This window comes from Myiozetetes cayanensis, unplaced genomic scaffold, assembly GCF_022539395.1.
Source record: "Myiozetetes cayanensis isolate MyiCay16 unplaced genomic scaffold, myiCay2020 scf13, whole genome shotgun sequence".
Classification (NCBI taxonomy): Eukaryota; Metazoa; Chordata; class Aves; order Passeriformes; family Tyrannidae; genus Myiozetetes; species Myiozetetes cayanensis.
Window position 1 is genome coordinate 21,007,263 of NW_026086937.1, and position 23,556 is coordinate 21,030,818.

General features: G+C 40.7%; 1 protein-coding gene and 1 long non-coding RNA gene across 3 annotated transcripts in view; one reads left to right on the plus strand and one right to left on the minus strand.

The window, feature by feature from the left end:
• Window positions 1-15,433, plus strand: part of SI (sucrase-isomaltase) — a 43,114-nt gene extending 27,681 nt beyond the window's left edge. The window contains exons 31-47 of the mRNA XM_050308026.1: window positions 785-913; window positions 1,024-1,131; window positions 1,229-1,291; window positions 1,543-1,677; window positions 2,249-2,333; window positions 3,219-3,357; window positions 6,863-6,996; window positions 7,515-7,549; window positions 7,641-7,757; window positions 8,974-9,122; window positions 9,704-9,788; window positions 9,876-9,932; window positions 10,546-10,670; window positions 10,886-10,974; window positions 12,280-12,329; window positions 13,376-13,546; window positions 14,781-15,433. Of these exons, the coding sequence (XP_050163983.1) occupies window positions 785-913; window positions 1,024-1,131; window positions 1,229-1,291; window positions 1,543-1,677; window positions 2,249-2,333; window positions 3,219-3,357; window positions 6,863-6,996; window positions 7,515-7,549; window positions 7,641-7,757; window positions 8,974-9,122; window positions 9,704-9,788; window positions 9,876-9,932; window positions 10,546-10,670; window positions 10,886-10,974; window positions 12,280-12,329; window positions 13,376-13,546; window positions 14,781-14,843 (1,734 nt within the window). The 3' untranslated portion in view covers window positions 14,844-15,433. The remainder of the gene's footprint in view (window positions 1-784; window positions 914-1,023; window positions 1,132-1,228; window positions 1,292-1,542; window positions 1,678-2,248; window positions 2,334-3,218; window positions 3,358-6,862; window positions 6,997-7,514; window positions 7,550-7,640; window positions 7,758-8,973; window positions 9,123-9,703; window positions 9,789-9,875; window positions 9,933-10,545; window positions 10,671-10,885; window positions 10,975-12,279; window positions 12,330-13,375; window positions 13,547-14,780) is intronic.
• LOC126636143 (uncharacterized) lies at window positions 7,348-20,574 on the minus strand. Of its 2 annotated transcripts, XR_007627916.1 has the most exons (4): window positions 20,389-20,447; window positions 20,043-20,153; window positions 8,571-8,674; window positions 7,348-7,832 (listed from the first exon to the last, which is right to left on the minus strand). It is a non-coding gene; the product is annotated as an uncharacterized LOC126636143 (long non-coding RNA). The 2 variants fall into 2 exon arrangements; XR_007627917.1 differs by lacking the exon at window positions 20,043-20,153 and having other exon boundaries at window positions 20,389-20,574.
• Between the last annotated feature and the right edge of the window lie 2,982 nt (window positions 20,575-23,556).

Below are 23,556 nucleotides of genomic sequence, written 5' to 3' on the forward strand. Positions count from 1 at the left end.
GAGAGCAGATTTTAAGCCACAGCTGAACATCTCTGCAGACCCTGAGACATGTTAAATGTAGGCCTTGGGCTGCTTTATTTTCTTTGTCATTCCTACCAAAGCAGCATGAAGGAACAGAGATGAACAAGGAAAGCAAACAGGGGGAAAAAAGGAAGCAGCTTTCCATGTGCTCTGTGCCAAGTCAGCTGTGATTTGGCACAGGTTGCTGGGAAGGTTGGAATAGCACATAGACGTAAAAATTATGTTATAAATTGAATATAACTCCATTTGAACTGCAATTAATATCAATGTTTTGGTACAGAACAACTATTTCCACTGTTTTCTTATAGACATGGAAGCACACATGCAGTTTCTGTGTACATGCATATATAGAGAAATATAGGAATTTATTTCTTTATCATGTATCAATTTCTACCCTCAGACTGGATGCAGCAGTGAAAGGCTTATTTTGAATTGGACTTGCTGATGAGTTGTGTAATATTCATTTAACAGCTTTAGCCTAAAGTTACCACTGCTTTCAGTTTTACAGATCAAACATTCAGTATTTTACTTACTTTGGTAGATTTTCAATATTTGGTTAAAAAAAAAAAAAAAAAAAGAGAGAGAGAGAGAAATGAATTTAAATTAATTGGTTTGCTGGGTTTTGTGTGTGTGTGTTTTTGGTTTTTGTTTGTTTGTTTTTGTTTTGGGATTTTGTGGGTTTTGTTTGGGTTTTTGTTTGTTTTTTTGTTGTTGTTTTGTTTGTTTGTTTTTTAATTTTTGCCCTTTTTTTTTTGAACTGCAGGATGTCCAATATGTAGATATTGACTACATGGAGAGGCAACTGGACTTCACCATTAGCACACGCTTTGCTGGGTTACCAGCTCTGGTTGACAGAATCAGAGCAGATGGAATGAGATTCATCATCATCCTGGTCAGTTTGGAACAGTGCTCCTAAATTTCAGTGTAGCACTGCAGAATGCAGAACGTATCCAACAGCTTTATAAACCTGGGGCTCGAGTGTAAAAGTGTTTTTAATTGTAGGATCCAACCATTTCTGGAAATGAAACCGGTTATCCTGCCTTCGACAGAGGTGTGCAGAATGATGTCTTCATAAAACGGCCTAATTCCAGTGAAATTATATATTCCAAGGTACTGGTCAGGGAAGAACAGTTCTTTCTGTCTGTTCCTGGTGCTCAGATTTTATTCAGTGTGGTTTGATTGTTTGAAATATTCCTTGTTCTATTAGGTCTGGCCATTTCTTCCTGGTGTAGATGTTGATGAGTCCCTGCCCGAGGAAACCCAGATACAGGTAATGGTTGATAAGTTTTGGTCTGGGACTCAAATTAAACATCAATTAATACAAATAACAGCAAACTAGTTGATTAATCTCATGGAAGGAACAACTGTCAGAAACTGGCCAGCCCTCTTAATAGCCAAAAAAAATATTAGTGAACAAGTGATTACTTTTTGTCCTTATTTTATTTTTAATAAAATTCCAACATTTTAACAGTAGGATGCTTTTAATCCTGTATCTGTCTTGCTTTCCTTCTATTTTTCCAGCTCTATGGAGCACATGCTGCTTTCCCAGATTTCTTGCGCCCTTCCACAGCCGAGTGGTGGAAGAGAGAAATCCTGGAGGTCTACAACAATACTGCTGACCCCCAGAAAAGCATCAAGTTCGATGGCCTGTGGACTGTAAGTGTAGAAAGATTTCTGGATTGTTTTTCTCTGCCAGACATTAGTGGGGAGGGACACAATTCCCAGTATCTGCTGCTGCAGCTTGGATGTTTTTGGTGTTAAATTCCCGTTAAACAGACTTTGGACCTGATGATCTTGGAGGCCTTTTCCATTGATGATTCTATGATAAGGAAAATAAAAACACAGAGACACCTTCCACTAGCCCAGGTTGCTCCAACCCAGTCTTGGACACTTCCAGGGATGGAGCAGCCACAGCTTCTCTGGGCAAGCTGTGCCAGGGCCTCCCCACCCTCACAGGGAAGGGTTCCTTCCCAATATCCCATCTAACCCTATCCTCCTTCAGATCAAGGCCATTCCCTTTGTCCTGTCACTCCATGCCCCTGTGAAAAGTCCCTCTCCAGGCTCCCTGTAACCCTCCTTTATGGAACATGGAAAATCAGACCGATCGTGCAGCTGCACGTGTGGAATTCTCCTGAGGAATTCTACAGCGCTGCTTGTTTGCAGTTCAGGCTGTAATGGGTTCTATAGGCTTGGAGCCAACACAAAGGGGTTTGCTCTTTGCTTTTAGGACATGAATGAACCAGCAGCTTTTTTCAATGGTGCTCTTGATGGCTGCAGAGATGACCTCCTGAACAACCCACCCTACATGCCTCGTAAGTCTGAGCCCTCCTTAAAGCAGTTCTGTTACCACGTCATTTCTTACCTGTCATATGGGGTGCAAAACCCTAAATAAAGATGGGAATATAAACCCACAGCCCCTCACTGAACATGACCCTTTATTTCTGAGGTTCTGGGCAGCTGTTTCAGTGGGAGCAGCAATAGCGTGGCACTTCCTCAGAATAAAGTTATTTTCAGCTCCTCGCTTGAACGTGGATTTTGATACCTATTTAATATCTAAGTGCTTTGCTCGAGGCACGGCACAGAATGTAGCTCTGTGTTTTGCAGTTTTCTCAGATGAATAATGCAATTAATTAAAAATTTAGAAAATATCCATGTGTCTCCTCTAATTACCATTTATCTGTGCAGTCAAATGCTTGAAATGCTTTGCTTTCTTAGCTTGGCTTCACTGAAGAACTGGTGTAAAGTAGTACTAATTAGGAATTATTTATTGATCGTCTATTAACATACTCTTGTTGCTTACTGTTGTATTCCATTTTTATGAATAATTTCTCAAGACTTTTCAGGAAATTAATAGTCAGATGCAGACCACACCCCCACCAAACCCATTTTTCTGGTTTATATGGGTGTTATGACAATGTTTACAAAGGTTTGGAATATTTTCTGATATAATCTGTTTACTCTCTGAGCCTCTTCAGTAAGAACATCTGTAATAAACTATTAAAACATTTACAGACCCAAATGCCTACCTAGGAATATTGGAAATATTCCATTTTGGAAATGCTATTTTTATAACTAAAAATGAACAAATAAATAAATGCCTGATGGAGATTGAAAGCCTAATAGATCATGAAAATTAAGGAAAAAATTGCGTGCTTATTATTAATGAATGATAAATCTTTTTCTTCCTTTTTCACAAGATTTGGGAAACAGGTCAGAAGGATTAACCTTAAAAACTCCATGCATGGAAGGTGTACAGCAGCTCCCAGATGGGACCCAAGTCAGGCACTTTGACGTCCACAGCCTTTATGGGTGGTCACAGGCCAAACCCACCTTGGAGTAAGTGGACTTTGCACGTTTCCTGCTGCCCCCAAAATGTCTTACAAATGAATGTTCTGTGTCAACATTTTTATGGCCAGAACTTTTATGGGTTTTATTTAAGACGCCCGAGAAAGGTTTGTGTACCAGTACCTTTGATTCTCCAGCTGGAAGTTGATTTTATTCCAGCCACGTCACAGGGACATCCCAAGTGGTGCAGGAGGGGTTGGGGGAAGCCTGAGCTGCAGGAGGAGGGGAGGTGGGTCTGGGCAGGTCTGAGCTGGAGCTTTGCTTCCATGATTTCACTGCAATAGAAGGGGAAAAAACCTCACCCCCACCTCACAGAGCTGCAGCCACATCCCTGGCTGTCTCAGGACAAGCAGGCAAAGACTTTGAGTTTAGCAGCTTTAAAATCACTGACCCTGAGCAGACACAGTTTACAAGGTACATTTTAAAGACAGTTCACCCCAGTCTGTTACTAAAGAAACTTATTTTTCACCTGGCTGGGGAGAGGAATTCTTGCTGTATCCTTTCTGAGGGCTTCATCCCTATCAGTGATCTACTGGGCAAGCTGCACTGTTGAACTACATTACAAAATAAGGTGGCCCCGGTGCTGTTGCTCAGATACTTTAATTTGGATGTAATTACTTTCCACCGAGTGTTTTCTTGCCCCAGCACATTCCGAGATGTGGAGACACCAGGAGGTGTCTGTTCTGAGGGCTCCCCAGGGGGATGCTCTGCATTGCAAATGGGAGCAGGAGACCCCAAAACTCGGGTGTTCATTCCCAGGGCAGAGCACAGAGCAGGGTTTGGATCAGCTGTGGGGAACAGCAATTGCTCAATGATAGACTCACACAATTACTGTAATTAAAATATAATGTATTTATTGTTTCTGGGTTTTGCTGTGATTCCCTGGTTTATTCCCAGGGTTGATGCTGGTTTTCCCTTACACTTTACATCCAGTGAGGAAAAGTGAAGGTAGTTTTTCAGAACTGTTAATTTAAGAAGGGCTCACTTATGTTCTCTATTTAAAACAAACCAAGTACAAGTGAAAAGGAACAACAGTGACTTTTAAAATTCAAAGTGTGTGCATAAAGCTTTCCTTTCAAGCATTTATTTTCCAGTTCTAAGGCAATATCTGTTCCTCTGAACAGTCCCCCAGCCTGCTTTAGATAAGGTCTGATCTAATGATAATGTATCTGTGCTCTTTCATTTACAATTCTAGGAGTAAGCAAGGAACAGCCTTTCTGTATAAGTCTAAATGACCTTAAAGCCCTTGGTAACTTTGATATTACCATAAAGAAAGAAAATATCAAGGCTGCTGGAATTTGTGACTGAGTGGATGTTCTCTTTGGCAGCCTGCCAGCCAAGGCAGGAGTGAAATTGCTGACAGGGCAGGAAGGAATGTCTGATCCCTCTGCTGTCAGCCCAATCCCATGGGATTTGGGCATTGCAAGGGTGTGGAGGGTTGAGCCCTGGCTGGGCTCCAGGTGCCCACCAAAGCTGCTCCATCACTGCTCTCCTCGGCTGGACAGAGGAGAGAAAAGTACAAGGAAGGGCTTGTGGATTGGGACAAAGACAGGGAGAGATCACTCACCTGTTACTGTCACGGGCAAAACAACTGATTGTGGAAATCAGCTTCATTTACAACCAATCCAATCAGGAGTGTTTGTTTAAAACCAATCCTCAATTCCTCCCATCCTCACTTCTTCCCAGGCACAATTCATTCCCTGTTTTCTCCAACTCCTCACCAGAAGAGGTGGAGGAGGACAAGGAAGAGGGATTGTAGGCAGTTTGTCACACGTTGTCCCTGCTGCTCTTTCCTCCTCAGAAAAAAGGACTCTTCCCTCTCTTCCCCTGCTCCAGTGCAGGCATCCCATGGGAACACAACCTCCTTTGGGCATCCTCCCGCTCTGGTGTGGGGTCCTCCCTGGGCTGAGGGTGGATCTCAGACATAGGGAAGCTTTGGGAAATTTCTCACTGAAGCCACCCCTGCAGCCCCCAGAACCTGTTACCAAAACCCTGCTGTGCCAACCTGAAAGAGCAGACAACAGTTTGACAGTAAGAGGAATATTCCCATCACTGCTGTGTTTAAAGTATGGACAGAAATGGAGGGAAATATTTCCTTCTCTTTTGAGAAGCACCTTAAGAGGAATCACTGCAATAAATTACACAGCTCATACAGGTATTCTCATACTGGAAATTTATTGAAAATGTTATCTGCAAAATATACACCTAGATACATACATATATATATATTTCAATCCCCACTTTATTCTGTGGTAGTAACTGAAGTGAGTCCTTGTGAAACTGAAGAAATGTTGCAATAATAATTTATTTTAATGCTAAAGTATCCAAACAGAAAAATTTCTTTCACACAAACCTCATAAAACACTGTGACTTTAAAGTGAGCATTTTTTTAATGCAACCTGGTGTCATTCTGGTTCTCTAACCATTAGGCAGAGAAACTTCTGGATGTTGCCTCGATGCTGTTCTTTTGTAATGAGGTTTTTGCAGAGCCAGAGCCCTCACTGATGAACACAGGAACTGTCTGGGGGTAAATTCAGCCTCTGTGACACGAATAATTACTTTTCCTGGATAGAGCCTTGGCTCAGTCCTGGAGCAGAGAGCTGCCCCAGGACACTCAGGTCGTGCCCATCCTTGAGCAGTTTGACATGTGACGTTCACTGTCTTTGCTTTGGAACTTTTAGCTACCATTTCCAAAGCATTATTGGCACAGGGAAACCCAGCAGAGGCTGGAAAATGTTGGAAAGTATGCTACAAAGAATGAAAAATCCTAGGAAAATTCAGTGTTTGTCCTGGAAGAAAAGGTGGCACATTAGTTCATTTAATTGCTCCAGCAATTTAAGAGACTTGTGTATCTTTGCTGTAATTGGAGTGCCACTAAAGCTGCAAATCCTATAGAAAAATAAGTAAATAGTGCCTTATGAAGCAGCTGTTTAGGCAATTAGGGTGGTGCTTGCACTGGAGAGCAGTGGATTTAATCAGGGTTACTTTCTGACTGGTATTGTTGTTTAGCAGAAAACAACTGGTTTGTCATGTTTGCTTCTAAACCAAGCCATGTTGGACATTTCATATTGACACATTGTCACCTTGGTGTTTCTCTGAAGTGATGACAAATCCCTGACTCCTTGTTTTCTGTTCCATTACCCTTTTGTCAACTAAACTTACAGCGAGAGGTCTAATATTCTTGGCACCTCTATTTTCTCTCTTCTGATCCTTCTGCTATGATTTTTGGTAAATTATTTTCAACTGTAGCTACAAGTTTTCAGGTACTTGAAGTAAGGAATGATGTGCCCTGCAGCACATTGTGGAGCCCTTGGAAAATGTGGAAGCTGGGCTACATTCATATTTTCCCACACGGGAGTTGGCCTGGGATGGAAAATTGTATTTTAAGCCCATCTTTTCCACCAGTTCTCTTTGTGCGAATCAGAGTGATTTTATGTAATAAAGCTCATGCAATATCTGCCATGTAACTGGTTTCTTTGTCTCCTTTGAATGGCAGGGCTCTGCATGAGGCCACCCAGGAGCGTGGGATCGTGATCACCCGTTCCACCTACCCCAGCAGCGGGAGGTGGGCAGGGCACTGGCTGGGGGACAACGCGGCCGCGTGGGATCAGCTCGGCAAATCCATCATTGGTGAGGGGCAGGGGAAACATCTGTGCTCGTGGAATCACTGAGTCAGAAGGGCTTGGGATGGGAGGGACCTCATTTCATTCCATGGGCAGAGACACCTTCCGCCAGACCAGGCTGTTCCAAGCCCCGTCCACCCTGGCCTTGCTTCTCCTTCACCTCCTTGCTTTCAGTAATTCGTGGGATTTTGGCTCAAAAACCACTTTAGCTGAGGTCTCAGAATTTGTGTTCTGTTCCTTTTTCATTCTTCCTTTTTAACTCTTCTGTTCCTTTCCTTCTTCCTTCCTTCCTTCCTTCTGCCACAGGTGCTGGGGAAGTCTTTTATACCCACCACTTTCGTGTCCTGTGTCCCCTCACCAACCACCTCCCATCTCTTTCTGTAGCAGAAAAACATGACATGTCAGAGGAATCACAGGGGCTGTATTTGTTTTTCTCTCTGCTCATTCACCATTACAATATGTATTATCTATGCAACCACTGGAAAAAAACCCCAGCCACTAATGCAGTTTTATTTTTCTTTTCAGGGATGATGGATTTCAGCCTCTTTGGAATGTCTTATGTAAGCTAACAAGTCATTAACTTATATTCAATTATCCTGATGCTGTACATGATATTACAGGATTCCAATCAGATCATTCTCAATATTTCAGACAGGAGCTGATATCTGTGGCTTCTTCTACGACGCAGAGTATGAGATGTGCCTTCGCTGGATGCAGCTGGGTGCATTTTATCCATATTCCAGGAATCACAACCAGAAAGGAACCAGGGTGAGATGCAACTTTTTAATGGTTATTAACAGCACCACGCATGCAAAGAGCTGCCAGAACAATTCACAGGGTGGCCTGGCTCAAAAAAATAATAATAATATAAAAATTATGTTCCAATGAAATGGACAAGAAAAGAACACATTTGGCTTTTTATCAAACAAAAATTGGCATTATTTATATACTTTCTTTCCTGTAAACCGCCCCCTTACCTGGGAGGTTTTGTGCCCACAGAGGGACTGGGATCACTGGAAAGAGGCTCATTCTCACTTTGCTTTGACTGAACCAAACCCCTGCATGCTTCCCCCTCTGTTTAATTGGAATGTGCTACACCCAGACTAAAACTGAGCTTTGATGGCAAACACACTTCAAGGAGCAAAACTGGCCTCGGTGCTCTCAGCCCTAATTGCCCATCATTACCCAACAAATGAGAAAATGCAGCAGTGTAATCAGATGCTGGAGTCAGACTGGGAAATGTCTGTGCTTTGCACATTTGCCACCATCAGATATTGTATTTCTGTTAAAAGGAAAGGGAAATAATTGCCTAAATGTAGGTCTGTGCTGGCTAAGGACTGGGGTGGAGAAAGCTGTAAAACAAGATAACTGGGAAAAGAGAAAAAAGTGGAAACAGCACTTCTATTCCAGTTAAAGCTTCAGGTCTAGGAGAGCAGAGCTATTTATATGGAATATATCTAATGGATTAGAGTCTCCTTTTCAAACCCCCTGGGCTTTATCTCTCAGAGACACACCTTTGGATAGGCCTGTTAAAGCCTTAAAAATGCAGATTCAGGGTTATCATGTTGCTCCCAGTCTTACCCAATTTGCCAGGGTATTGTTCACTACATTTAATAAAGATTGGAAGTGCTCCCTGACATCAGTCCTCGGTGCTTGGTGTCTCCTTGCAAGTCCAGAGAGCTGCCCTGTGGAAAAGAGGGATGATAAATTCTGTGCACTGGGATGTGTCACACCCTGGGGACACTTTGCATTAAACATTCTTTATGAGTATTTCCCCCAGCTTCCCCCTTAGGGCTGACAGTGATTCCCACTGTTTTTAGTGTTACTTGCTCTATAGTTAAGAAAAAACAAGCGAAAGTGCTTGTGTTTGTTGGAGAAATATCCTTGGATTTATCTTACTATGTTGATTTTTTTGTTTTTTTTTTTTTGGAGCTGTTCCCACCAGAAAATCCAGCTTCACTCACAACGGTCTCTTCTCTTCCAGAGGCAAGATCCTGTTTCCTGGAACGCAACATTTGTGGAGATTTCCAAGAACGTGCTGAATGTCAGATACACCCTGTTGCCTTATCTCTACACACTAATGCACGATGCCCATGCCAGTGGCAGCACTGTGGTTCGGCCTCTATTCCATGAGTAAGTGCAACTCCTTATCTGGAATTCCCCCTAAAACTTCCCTAGTTAAGATCTCCCCACCAAGTTTTCCTTTAATTTCGGCGTTTTTCCCTTAAAAACAAACAAACAAACAAAAACCCCAAACAAACAAAAACAAAACAAAAAAACCAAGTCTTGCAGGAACACCAAGTTGTTTGCATGGGGTGTCCAAGACAAGTTGTTTGCAAACTGTCTAAGACAATAATGGCACAAATTAAAAACTGCTTCCCTGCCTGTCCACGATTATTATTGCAAATACCAGCCAGGCACAACAGGCCTTCAGAGTTTTATTGTCTAAATACACCGAAAAGCAAAAGCAAACAAATAAAAAAAAAAAAAAAGTAGAGGTAAAAAAGCAAGGCTAACTTGCATTTCTCTGATGAGTCTCACATTAGGATCTTTATGCGTTCCTGGCAACCATTAATCGATCTATGAATTATTAACACTAAAATAAAGGTGAGGAAAGGGTAGACAGAAGGAAGGGTAGGCCCAATTACTGACAGAAATGCCTTAAAGGAGGAACATTCTGGAAAAGTTCACTCTCAATTGTCTAATTGTGACAGGTTTGTGGAAGACAAAAACACCTGGGACGTGTACGAGCAGTTCCTCTGGGGACCTGCCCTGCTCATCAGCCCCGTGTTGCAACAGGTGGGTTTATCTGAAGCACTTAGGAAAATATCAAAGCTTCAACTTTTTTTGTCTCAAGGTGCCTAAAACGTGTGTGTTTAATTCCAGAATGCTGTAACAGTGAGGGCTTACTTGCCCAGTGCCCGCTGGTACGATTACTACACAGTAAGTCACTTAAAAATTGTATTTTATGTCCTCTTCCCAGTGGTGGGGAGGTGGGAACACTCTCTTGCTTAGTTTGCACTTAACATAAGTTCTTAGAAATATAAAATCTACTTAGCTGCTTAAAAATAAATCCTTGATTCCTGTATAATACCGTAGAATAACTTGCCCAGAGTTTGGGCATGTTAAAAAGTGAAATAATGCCTTTAATTTAGAGTCCAGTTGACTTTTTTAACCCTCAGATTATACACAGAATGTCTTTGTAATGAAATGCTGGACTGTAGAAAGACAAAGCAGGTTTAGCTGCATCATCTTTCCTGGAAAATAATAAAAGATTTGGTCATAGGAAGAGCAAGGATCAAACTTCATTAATCACAGGTTTGGATTTCCCCTGACTGGTCCCTTTGGTTGAGCTACTGCACCTCCAGTCAAGTCCTTCACAGAGCCAAAATTTCAGAGTCTCTTAAAAGCATTAGTAGTTACTCCTGCAGTAACAACTACTGATTAATCTGTCTAGAAAAACATTATCATTTTATTCTAAAAAACCCAAACAAACAAACAAACAAAACCAACAACCAACCACTTGTAAAACTTCTTAACTTTTTGTTGTGCATAGGATGAAAATGTCGGCCTTACGGGACAATACAGAGTTTTCCCAGCTCCTTTGGATCACATCAACCTGCACATCCGAGGTGGGCATATCCTTCCTTGGCAAAAACCCGCCAGGACAACTTTTTACAGGTGAGATTAACCCAAAATTTTCACCTTTTTTTTTGGCTTTTTTTTTTCCTTTTTGCTTTTCTTCTTTGAAATTTGACGGTACAGGCTAGGGAAGGTGGTTATGGGAGGTGAATTGGGTGATGTACAGTTGTTCCTTTAAAAATTGTAACATTAGAGAAATACAAAACGTGATCTGCTGAGGAAATTGAGGGGAAAATTACTTGTGTTTTCCACAGCCGGAAAAACGCGATGGGGCTCACGGTGGCATTGGATGACGGCCTGTTTGCAGAAGGACACCTTTATTGGGATGATGGGGTTCTCATTGGTACGTCTGGTGCTTCTTGCCTTCATAAAACCCTTTTTTTTTTTGCTGTGAGAATTGGCAAACGCTGCAACGGGTTGCCCAGAGAGGCTGTGGAGCCTCCACCCTCGGAGATGTTCAAAGCCCAGGTTAAAACAGACAGAACAAAACCCAAGGGTGGGGAGTGGGGAGACATGAAATGAGCTCTGCAGAGGTGGGGGGGTGTTTGAGGAGGGGTTTTAGGAGCAGGTGGAAACGATGGGCTCTGGGCAAAGCCATCACATTTCTGGAGGAGATACCTGAACCTGCCTTCAGAGACAAAACTGAAGTTAAACCACTACAGAAACATGACTTTTCTTGATTTAATCCCCATAATGCTACGATTTACAGAATTAATATGTTGTGTAAATGAAATTGTGCCCTGGGCCTAAGGCAGCACAAAGACTCATCCTCAAACCTATGGGAGCCATAACCACAGATTATGTGGGAGCTTGAACCGATTTCCTCAACACCACTGCATTTCAGATAAGGGATATTTAAACTTCATTTATCCTTTCCATCCAGAGAGCATCATCACCCCTGTAGTAACAATAAAATGTCACCCAAAATTACTGCAGGGAATGAAGAAAAGGGGGCTGTTTTGCATAATGGTGTGGAGGGAAGCTTGTAGAATGCTGTTGGTGCATCTTGAGGGGTTTCACACACACAACATTCCTGTCAGCACTGGAATCCAGAAGTGATGGCCATGCTTATGGAAGCCTGATGATAAAAGGAATTCACATGGATTACAAGGTGCATCTCAGCAGGTGCCTGTGATCTGTTTTCAGTAGTGAGGAAAGGCAGGAACCTCATTCCAGTGACTCTCAGCACTGCTCTGAGTGCATTTAAGGCTGAATAACAGGTAAAATATACAACAACAATTTCAAAGATGTATCAGCCTTTATCATGGTCGTGTGTCACGTGGAATTGGACAGGGAATAAGAGGTGGGTGTGGGAAATGAATCCTCAGTGAGAAAGAAACATCTTTCTCCTTCTGATCTAAACACCCCTGATCTTCCTAATGCTGTTTCATTGCTTTTATATATATATATATATCTCTTATCTCTAAAATGTTCTTTTGGCTTCATTTAAGCAGCACACACTAAATACTGAAAGTATTTGATATCTAATATATCTTCTGGAAATGTACAACTTCTCTTTATTTACACACAGATACATATTATATATTTGTGTGTAATGCATGGACACAATTCTTCAACTGAAATTTTGATACTGTGTTACATAAGGAAGATAGAAAATACGTTTTATTTTATTCTTTCTTCCTGACAGATGCATATGAAAAGGGTGAATATCTGCTGACATCATTCACTGCTAATCAGGTAAGTCACACCAGCTCACATTTTTTGAACAATCACTTTAGGTGATTATTATTGTATTTTAACTATATGGGTATTTTAATTTGGATCTTTATGGTGTCTATATATCCCCCCACCATTAAATTGTGCTCACAATTGAATAAACTGCAAGTGATATGATTAAACTGTGCTGAGAATGAATTTAGGAGTGATTCTGAAGTTATAAATTACAGTGTTTTGTTAAGTAGGTAGTACATTGTCAGATTTCAATTTTTATCATGTGAATAACTGGAATAAAATTAGACTCTAATTATATGGACTTTTGGTTTAAAAGAAATGCTCTTTCTATTGTAGTAGAAAACACACTTTCTTATTTCATTAGTTATCCAGGGTGTCAGAATGTCTTCCAATTTTATCCACACTGTTCTTTCTTCTCATTTAATTCTGTCTTTGTCAAATAAAAGGGTGTTAATCGCTAAGGAAGTTTGTTTTGCTAATAGTATTTGCAGTTGTAAGGAGATTACAAAGTAAATGCACCTTTCCCTTTTTTTTTTACAAAAACTTGGTAAGGAAAAGCTTAATTAAAAAGGTCTTGAATCAACCAACAATGAAAAACACTCACAGTAAAAGTAATTCCCTCTAAGCACTAAATATGCAGAGTTGTGTCACAGCACATTTGCACGGGATCTGGGCAACATCCTAAAGGAATTGTGTGCCCAGGATGTATTTAAAATCCCAGTGACTGGGAATGAGGGGGGACCTTGGGAGTGCTGAGGGGGTGATGGGGATGCAGGAGCTGTTCTGGGAGGCACAAAGCAGGGAGAGCAGAACCTGGAGCAGCTCTGCCCTCAGCTGGGAGTGCAGGAGGGAGTTTGTCCTGCAGCACTTGCTGCCCATGGCAGGGGTTAAAAACTTTATGTTACTTCACGTCGTTCAGCTGAGTGGAAATTAAAGACACAGACCTGTCCAACCTGGCCTTGGACACTTCCAGGGATGGAGCAGCCACAGCATCTCAGGGCTTGTGCCAGTCTAATCTCTGATATTTGGGGTTTTTTTCCTTTTCTTTGCAGACTGTTCTAGATATCAGGGTCCTGCATGGTGGCTACACCGACCCAAATAACTTAGAGTTTACTGAAATCAAAGTGCTGGGGGTGCCCAGCAGTGTCAGCCAGGTGACGGTGTCGCAGAACGGTGGGACAGTCGCATCACCTCATAACTCCACCTACAACAGCACCAAGCAGGTGAGATGATGTTTGCAGGGTAATGCCACCTTCCCACCTGCATTTGTGCTCTTATGCCTTTGGAGATTCAGCTGGAATACCAGAGTTGAAATACATTTCAGCAGGATACATAATCTACCATCAGATAATGATTGTATAATACACTTTAATATATAGGAAATACTGTGTGTAGTAGAGCCCTTAAGCACAGAAATTCCTGATGAGGAACCCAAACCATTTCTGATGGTGGAAAAGTGGTGGATTTTAGTCTGTGCTCATTTTCCACTCTTCCTAATACCTTCAACTTGCAACCTGTGAGATCTGAGGGAAGGAAAAGCATCTGCAGGTGTTTTCAGAGGCTCTCCATGACCCTGTTGTTGTCAGTCTTGTCTGACAACAGTTACATTTCCCAGCCCTGTTTGCCTGCCACTATTTCTTGTTCTGCCAGGTCCCATTTCAGCTGTAGACCTTCCTACACCATAAATGGCAAATCCCACTTCTTCTAAAGTCGCTGACAAACCTTCCACCAACTTCAGAGCCCTGGGGTTTCCATCTCCATGGGTTGGGCATCACCTTCTCTTGCCTTCCCAGACAATAAAATCAAGCACTTCTAAAGGCAGCTGAAATCAATCTGTTTAACTATTGCTATTTGAGATGGCCAGCCCACAAAGCATCTCCCATATATGAACAGAACTGCTGAGATGTTCAGTCTTTCTGGTTTTCTGACAGAGGGAGAGTTACTGGGATTTTCTTACCCTTCCTTTGAAATTCAGCATTCTGTTAAGACTTTGTTCTTCCTCCTTTTCAGTGGAAAGCCAGAACTATAGAAATTTTGAACAGAACCAACCCAAAACAAAACAACAACAACAACAAAAAAGAGAGTTAAAAATGTAAAAGAGAATGGGAGGGTTTTGTTCTGCTCTTGATTTCTGGATGGAAAAAAAAATCATATTCACGGTTGAATTACAGCACGTTCCAAGTTTTGCTGCCTTTCAAAAATTCCTTTATTTCAAAAATAAAAGGAACCTCAGTTCTAAAAGAGCCTCTGAATGAAGGAAGGGATCAGAGCACCACAGTCAGACTCCCAGTTCTGTGCTGGTTAAAATCTGTTTATAGTGACAGAAACAAAGAAGTAATGGAAGAGGAATAAATTGTGGTTTAAAAGGAGAAGCCAGTATCTCTGTGGAACACAGAAAATGCTGTGGATGTCCAGGGCAAAGTTACTAATTGTCCATTTTGTCTGTTTTATTCCCAGCTCCTGACAATCACTGAGCTTCAGCTGAAATTAGGCCAAAACTACACCCTGCAGTGGAGCTGAAATGCCTGTAAAACAACATCAGCCACAACATTGCCTCTTCTCCTGTTTTAAAAATCTCTTTCAATTTTTCAACTTTCAAAGTGCCTTTTTTTTTTTTTTTTCTGTCTTAGAATACTTTTTACTATAAAACCACACCAGCAGAGTCAGCTCATGCTCAGGTACTCTGTGCATGCAGCAGTCACATGTTGTTGAAGGCTGAGCACAGTGTCTCCTCCCTGGGAAGAAAAAATCTGTATTTTAAACACTGTGCAGAGTAACTTCATCTTTCAAAACCGAGAACTGGGGGTAAAACTCTGTGTTTTCTCACAGAGTAGAATTGTGGCTGATTTCCTGAATCCCAGACTTCGTAAGAAAACACACAGCTGATGTTACCTCTGCATGGATTTGAGGCCCTTACTGTGCCTATATTTATTTTTAATTGTAATTATAACTATAGAAGTCATTATTATGGAGAAGTATTTAAGACCAGATAAAGCAAATGTTTTCAGATGAGTGATTTAGCATGAAGCAATGTTTCGACTTGTTGATCTATAATATACTAAGATATTTGCAAAAGACATTTGAAGTTGGGGGGTTTTATATGATTTTTAGCCAGGTGTTTCGGTTTCTTGGTGTTTTGACCTGAAGCTGTAAAATTAAAGCTGAAGTTTCAAGGTTACTTAACTAATGTTTATCTCTGAGTGGTTATTTCCCTGAAGGAAGCATTGTTGTATGTTTACTATAGTAATAATTCATGTTAAAATTCATGTTAAAGACTCTTTGCATCCCAAGAGTGCAGATGATCTAAAGAGACTGGCAAAGCATGTTTGTAATTAAACTAGATGGGAACAAACTGCTGTCAGAGGTCACAGTAACCTCTAATGGCTGTGACATTCATTTAAATGATTCCTTTTTGCCTCAAAATTTGAGGCAAAACAGCTCAGGAGCCAAGGTCTCACAGGTGGATGCCTAAAACTTTGGCTTTCCAGTTGCTCCACCTTCGACATGGAAAGGATTTGGGTAACCTGGCCGTGTACAGCAACTGCACTTAAAAGCTTATTGTGGTTATGCAGATCCCTCCAAGGCCAGGGTGAGTTTTTGGATGATCTTCCCACCTCATTTCTTTGCCCTCTGCTAGGAAAGCTCTGCTTTTGGTAGGAAAGTGAGAAAATGGGAAAACTGCGAAACTGGGGTTTCATTTCACTCCTTTTCCTTCTTATTTCTTTACTGTCAGGACTACAGCACCTCTCTGCAGCCTCCTGCTCATTCAGTGCTTTATCTTTGTATTTTATGTGGTTCTGTAGTTTGGACTCGAAGATCTTGGAGGTTTTTTGCAACCCAAATGATTCTGTGATTTATGTGGCTGCAGCAAAGGGCAGTATTCCAGTCTGATTTCCTTTCTCATGCTTGGAAAAGCGGGAGATCCAAGAATCCTCCAATGGATTGAAAAGGAGGAAAAGCCTGGAATTAGCTGGGAGTTTTCTTTCTAACAATCACCCCAGGAGGAGTGGCACTGTGGAGGTGGCAGCTCTAAGTCACACCCTTGCCAGGTGAGGAGCTGGAGGATGCTCCAGAGGAATGTCCTGTAAGAACCAGAGGGTGATGTACCTTGAACACTTTCTGACTCCAACCCTATGGAAAAAATAATAAAACACAGGAGTCTCCAGGATGTTTTTGTGTCAGGATCCAGGTCTCCAGCTGCAGGGTTAATTCCTGATTTCACTCCTCTATGAGAAGGTGACAGAAACCACAACTTTCAGCAATTGCTTCTTTACAGCTACAAAAATAGATGGTTTTATAAACATTGCTGGGTTTAATGGACTAAAAAGGAGTCAGGATGCCCCAATTTTTTTTTTCCCCTTTTGGAAGATGCTGTTCTTTGACTGCCCTTCCTCCTCCTGTCTTATGTTGTGGCTGAAGGATATCAGCAGCGAGCTGTTCGCTCCCAGATCTCCTCCCTTGGCTTAGATCTTCCTCCATGGGACTACTGCAATTTGACAGCAGCTCTTTCCCTGCTCAAGGCAAGTGCCCACTTATGCCAGCTTAGAGGAAAAACCACCACTAAAGGTCTCCTCTTGGGCACAGCTTGCAGGAGGAGTGGATGGGGTGGAGCAGATCTTGTTGTGTTGAGAAGTTGATGGCCCCGAAATTACAATTCCACTGATGTAAAAGATAAAGCCACGTCACACTGGGCTGTGTTTGTTTTAATGAAGCTGCCACACTCGTGCAGTTAATTGGTTTTTTTCCCTTGCAGCCTGGAAGTAGCAGCTGGATGGAAACATCTGGCAACACGGCGGGAGGGTGGGCTGTGACAAAACAGTGGTGTTGTCACCACTGGGTATGGCACAGGGAGGGGGGGAAGGCTTCAAATGTCCTCACTGACCCAGACAAGGAGCTCACCTCCACCTCCCCTTCAGGATGAAGTGTCTCTCCCTTTCCCCTCTTCCTCTTTTCCCCTTTTTTTCCCCCTTTTTTCCACCTTCCCCTTTTCCCTTTCCTTTCTCCCTTCCCCCTTTTTCCCCTTTCCCATTTTTTCAACCTTTCCCATTTTTTCCCTTTTCCCCCCTTCCCCTACCTTTTCCCTTTCCTTTTCCCCTTCCCTTTCCCATTTTCCCATTTTCTTCTTCATTTTCCCCTTTCCCTTCCCAACCCTTCCCTTCAAAACCCTTTTGTAGTTCTCTTTAGCTAAACCAGGACATTTTTGATAAGTAATGAAGAGATTGGAAGTTCCTTTTTCCACTTCCAGAAAATACTAATCTCACATGTTCCTGAGGAGTAAGTGGAGCTTGATGATGTTTTCACTGCTATTAGTAAAACAAATATTTTGCAACAGGAATTTTTGAATTCTGATTGTTTGCAGCTGAGGCGTAAATTTTAATCCAATGCCAACACACTTCAAATTAGCCTATGTGGAAAGTTGTTTAACTACACATTTGGCATATGCTATAAATATATAATTCATAAGTGCATGTAGAAGTGTACACACACACTATATATACTACTTACCACATTAATATTTTAAATTCTGTTATGTGAAAGAAGGTGTTTTTCTTTATTATATGATTGCTCTCCCATTCAGAGTCATTTCAGTTGAATGTTTAATGCATATGAGGCGTTATGGACATTAAAATAATTATGGAATGGGCAATTTAGAAATGCTCTCTGACCAGTGGATCCCTTTTTAATAATCTCATGAGCCCTTTCAGGTGGATATAGTGCACCATTTACTCCCCTGATATAAAGCCTATATTCAGGGTCAGGCCATAAAGCAGCTGATACTGAGATATCCCAGCTCTCTTTAAAAATGGAAGCAATTTGCATTGAGCAGGAAAGCCAAATTCAAGCAGGGTGTCCAAAAAGCATCTGTTAAAAAACATTATTTGCCATTAACTGACTCTTGAAAATACCACTGGGGTGGTGCAGAGCAGAGGATCTGATCTAGAGAATCACAGAATGGCTTGGGTTGGGAGGGATCTTAAAGGTCACCTCATTCCATCCCCTGCCATGGGCAGGGACACCTTCCACTAGACCTGGGTGCTCCAAGCCCCACCCAACCTGGTTTTAATATTTGGATAGAAGTCCAGGAGTGAGGAGTACAATCTGATGATTTGAATCCAAAAGAGTTGCTGCCCAAAAGCAGGATCTCCTCTCTCCCCTCTGTTGTCTCCTATTGATCCACAAAATTCCTCTCACCATCCTCACACATTCCCCTCATATTAAATAATGTCAGAAAACGGAGTTTTGTGCTCTGCATATCCAAACTCTCAATTAATCAGTGCCATCCAACATTCCTGATCCATTTTCCAGTGATGCTTGGGAAGGGCATTTTGTTATTTTTCATCCAGGCAGCTCCTGCTTCCCCTACAAGTTTCCATCTGATTCCTTTCATGAAATCCCTCTCCCAGTTGAACTCTCTCCCCCTCAGCTGCTCCTTTGCTCATTTTCCCTGCCAGCTTTGCCTCCTTTCAGGGCTCTGAGCTGCGACCAGGCTGGAGAAAATGCTTTTACAGGCTCTGCCTATCCTTGAGGAAATGCTTTTACAGGCTCTAATATTCCATCTCCATCTTTAGATGCCGAAATATTTTCATGCCACCTCTGCAAGCTGCAATTTTGAATGGATCTAATCGGTTCTGCCCTCTACCTTTTATAACTAGAAGCATTTTGGAATGAAAATTGAGATATCCCATCCTTCCCTCCCTTCCCCTAGATCCTTTCAAGCAATAAAAACAAAGTTTGCCTGACTTTGAGAACTTCCCCACGGCACGAAAGCCTTTTCCAAGAGTTTTAATTGAAGCTAAGCATCTATTTAGGTTACAAAGGCCTATATTTAACTTGAATGGAATAATTCCTTTTCTTGTGTTTAACCTTTGATCAGCTGCCTACCTTTGAACTCTTGGATAACGACCCCCTTCTTGTTATCCTTGTCCCACTTCTCCCGTAGCTCTTGCATAACAGCACCTCAGAAATCAAAACAGAGCTGCCTTTGGTGAAATAACTTTTATTTCTTTTCACAGGGATGGCTTCAGCCACTTTGTTTGTTCTTTTGTTTTGTTTTTTGTTTTTTTTTTTAAGGCAGAGATCTGGGACATAACACCGTAGGATGTTTGTACAGTTTTAAATTAATTAAGTGGAGGAAAATATATGGATAAGAGCTAAATCTAATACTGATATTCCAGATTATGTCTGAAAAGTCAACTTGCTCTTGTTGGATTCACCTGCCTCTTCCAATCTCTCACTGCCATCAGAGATGGACAATAAATTCATCTGTCCCCTGGGCCAGAGGCTGGGCAGGGCATTTTGTTATTTTTCATCCAGGAACGTGGCACTCAGTGCTCTGGGCTGGGTGATGGGTCTGAGGTTGGACTCGATGATCTCAGAGGTCTTTTCCAACCTTAAGGATTCTGCATCATTCTCACCTCACTTTGGGTGTGGTTATCAACCCTAAACTGCCCATGTCTAGGATTTTGTGACAGATTTTTAACAAATTTTAGAGATTACATTTCAAATATAAATATGCAAAATAATAGCATCAAAGTCTCCCAAACTACTCACATCACTCAAAAGAACTTGTGGTTACACAATCCATAAGATTTAAAAATAAACTCCAGAAATAAAAAAAAATTAGCATGTTGTTAAAAATTGTGGTATGGTCTAAATTTTCCTAATTAAAAAAAAAAAATCAGCAGTACATGATTTAGAATGTTCTACACTATTAATTACCTTGTTGCAAGTGCTTGCACTAAACAATCTGTTGCTTCAGGACAGATGCAGGTGACAATCTTCCTATTAATATTTGTTTCACAAATGAATTCAGAAAACAGAGATGAATTTCTGCAGTGCACAGACAAATAAACACTTATCAATCCCCTTTTCCCCAGATAGTTTCAGACTCTCCAGATCTAAGTGATTTATAATTCCTATGGCACTTCCAGACTTGGTGAACATACAAAGGTGGTTTTTTGTGTTTTTTTTTTTTTCCTTTTTCTTTGGAAATATCCTTTCATCACCCATCCCACCCCAATTCTTTCACTATCATATCCCAAATCAAAAGTGAATATTTTCTTACCTAGTGACATACAGAAATAAATAAGAAGGTGATTCTAAAATTGCTCACGAAGCCTCCACAATATGTGAGTGGTCTGGCAAAACCCGAGAGTTGAGCTGCACATGAGGACAAAGGTCCCATGGAAGGATGGAATGACATGGATCCTTCCCTCTTCCTTTATTTTATTTTCCTCTATTTTGCCTTATTTCCTGCGCATCTCTTCATCACTGCAACACAAACACACAGAAGTTTACTTTAAAATTTCCAAACTTTGAAGCAGGAACATGGAGTGGAAGTTCTGCTGCTGGAATAACTCAACAGTCTGGTTCATTCCAAGAGCTATTTCTCCATAAATCAACCTAATTTTTTCCATCCACTGAGCAGCAAGTGCACAAGGAAACCATGCCATGAACAAACACAACTGAAAGTTGGTGTCAGGGTGAGGGTATTTTCCAACAAGGAATTAATTCTGAGCTGGTTCTTCTTTCAGGGCTCCTGAGGTTGTTCAGCTTCTTGCAGTCTCTTTTCACCTCAGCATGTTCTGCATGGCCACGCCAAGAAAATAAAGCAAAAAGGAATGGTTTAAATGAAATAATCTAGAATTAAAACTCCTTTTGAAACTAAAGGACATTGCCAAGATGACCACAAAGAAGGATCATCTTACTGAAACTAGAAATACACGACAAAAAATACTTGAGAGAGTAAGGGAGGAGAGATTTGAGAGGGTCTGGGACTGTAAAGTCCAGTTAGATCCTTATTTTTTTTTTTTTTTTTTAGCATCTTTATGCTGGTCCTGTGGTGCATCAAAAACTCCAAAGGCTGCAAGTTCACTGGGGCAACACCTCTGTGCTCAGGCAATATTTCATGGTGTGCTTTACAATGGGAACGAGATCCACTGACATTTCTCAGGCGTGGGTGACATTTGAGCCAGAAAAAAAAACCTGCCTGTACAACTGAGGGCTGTAAAACCCCACGAGGGTGTGTGAGGAAAGGTGATTTGCAGGTATGAAAACACCCAGAGGTAAAATATTTTGCCTGTCCCAGTGATTTTTTTTTGTTTTTACACCTGCAGATGAGCTTGGAAACATGATTTAGCCAGGCTTATTTTAAACAGAACTCCTGTGCTAAAGGGACCCAGGCTGTGAATCCATGGGTGTTCTATCAGGGAGCTTGAGGAATATCTGAGATTTTTATTATTTATTCTCTAAGGTGAAAAATAGGTTGTTTAAGGCTTTTTTTCCCCAGTTCTGTGAATGCCCAGGAACAGGACAGTACAAGCATGTGAATCACAGACTCACAGAAGGATTTGGGTTGATGATCTTAAACATCATCAGTTCCAGCTCCATGCCATGGGCAGCATAAGGGAGATCTAGTTTATGTTGGCATCCCATGATCTGCATCCTCTGACCATGGATAACTAATTAACCCCAAAATAAACCACAGCACAGGGCCACTCAGCATTTTAGAACGATTTACAGGGTTGGATATTATATTTGTGCAAGAAAACAAACATTTGCACAGTTCAAACTAATGAGACAATGGAACTCTCAGTGCATCTTATTTTGCTTTGATGGTTCCATTAAAAAAAAACTAATTTGCAAACGGTTTAAAATTATTATGAATATGTAAACAAACCCCATGCTGAGTTATGCTGAGACCTGCAACAAGTTAAAGTTTTTGATAATTCTTCCCACATTTTTATGGTTTCAAGACTTTCAGAAAACGAGTGTTGCCAGCAGGCTGTCACTGGCAGTGCCCTGTGCGTGACCAGAGTCTTTATGAGCCCCTTCCAACTCCAGCTATTCCATGATTTAAATACTCAGTACCTAGAAATGAGAACCACTCATTAATATCTTATGAGAATAATTTTGGGTCAGGCTTTTTTGCCTCTCATAACATATTTTAATGCTCTTCTTATTGAATCTTCCATTAGAGCTCTGGAGAGGTAATTCATATTTTCCTTCTGTTCAATATTTCCTTGCAAGGGAAGAACAAAAGCTGGAATTCTCTACCTATTGCTGGATAATTCCTAAGAGATTCCTGTATTTATTACTACTAGAGCCTAGATAGGGAATATACTTTCCACCACACCATAAAGCATATTTATGAGAGTACAAACATATATATATGGGTCAGAATGAAATGATTTCTTTCCTTAAATAAAGGGGGAGCAAAACCAAGAGAACCAAGAGCAGCTTTTTTTTTTTTTTTTTTTTTTAAATAATGACTGTGCATCGAAAATGTCAAACTTTTAAAGTTATGTATTTCCAACAGTCCAAGTTTCTTTATGCACTGGGTAATGAATCAGCACATTCTTTTCTGCTGCTGTTCTTGTGGAGAAACAACACCCTGGAGAGGAAACATTTCCAGCTGCTGGAGGTGTGGCTTTCACACTCATCTACACATTCACCTACAGAGAATGTGTTTGTCATGATAAATATTTACATATGCAGACATGCACTTCCATATCCTGCAGAACTGATTCTACTTTTCTCTGGATTTTTTATTTTCCTTTTCTTTTTCTCTTGTGTTTTTATGTTAAAAATAAATATATATATATTATAACATCATATTGTAACTTTTTTTCCCTGCATCTATGAAGAATATTATTTTTATACTATGGTAACTCTGTAAAAAGTTACCCTGTTCAGAGATTATTTGTTTTTTATAGATATATGAAATTTATTCACACATATACCTTCCAGCTCCCTGTTCAGCTGGATTCATATATGAGGTTTCCCTTTGGTTTCCTGAGATAATTTTAAATACTCATTATATAAAACACATATCAATATAAATTTTATTTATAAACTAAAAATGTAACTCTAATAATAAAATAAATCTGTCAGGACACCTGTGGATGGACACATGAGGTTTTCCTTCTGTTTCTTGAGATAACTTTTAATACTCATTATATAAAACACGTATCAATATAAATTTTATTTATAAACTAAAAACGTAAATCTAATAATAAAATAGATCTGTCACTATACTTGTGCATGGACACATGAGGTTTTCCTTCTGTTTCTTGAGATAATTTTAAATATTGTATAAAATAACATATCAATATAAATTTTATTTATAAACTACAAATTAAATCTAATAATAAAGTAAATCTGTCAGTACACCTGTGGATGGACATACAAAGTTTTCCTTGTTTCTTGAGATAATTTTAAATACTCATTATAT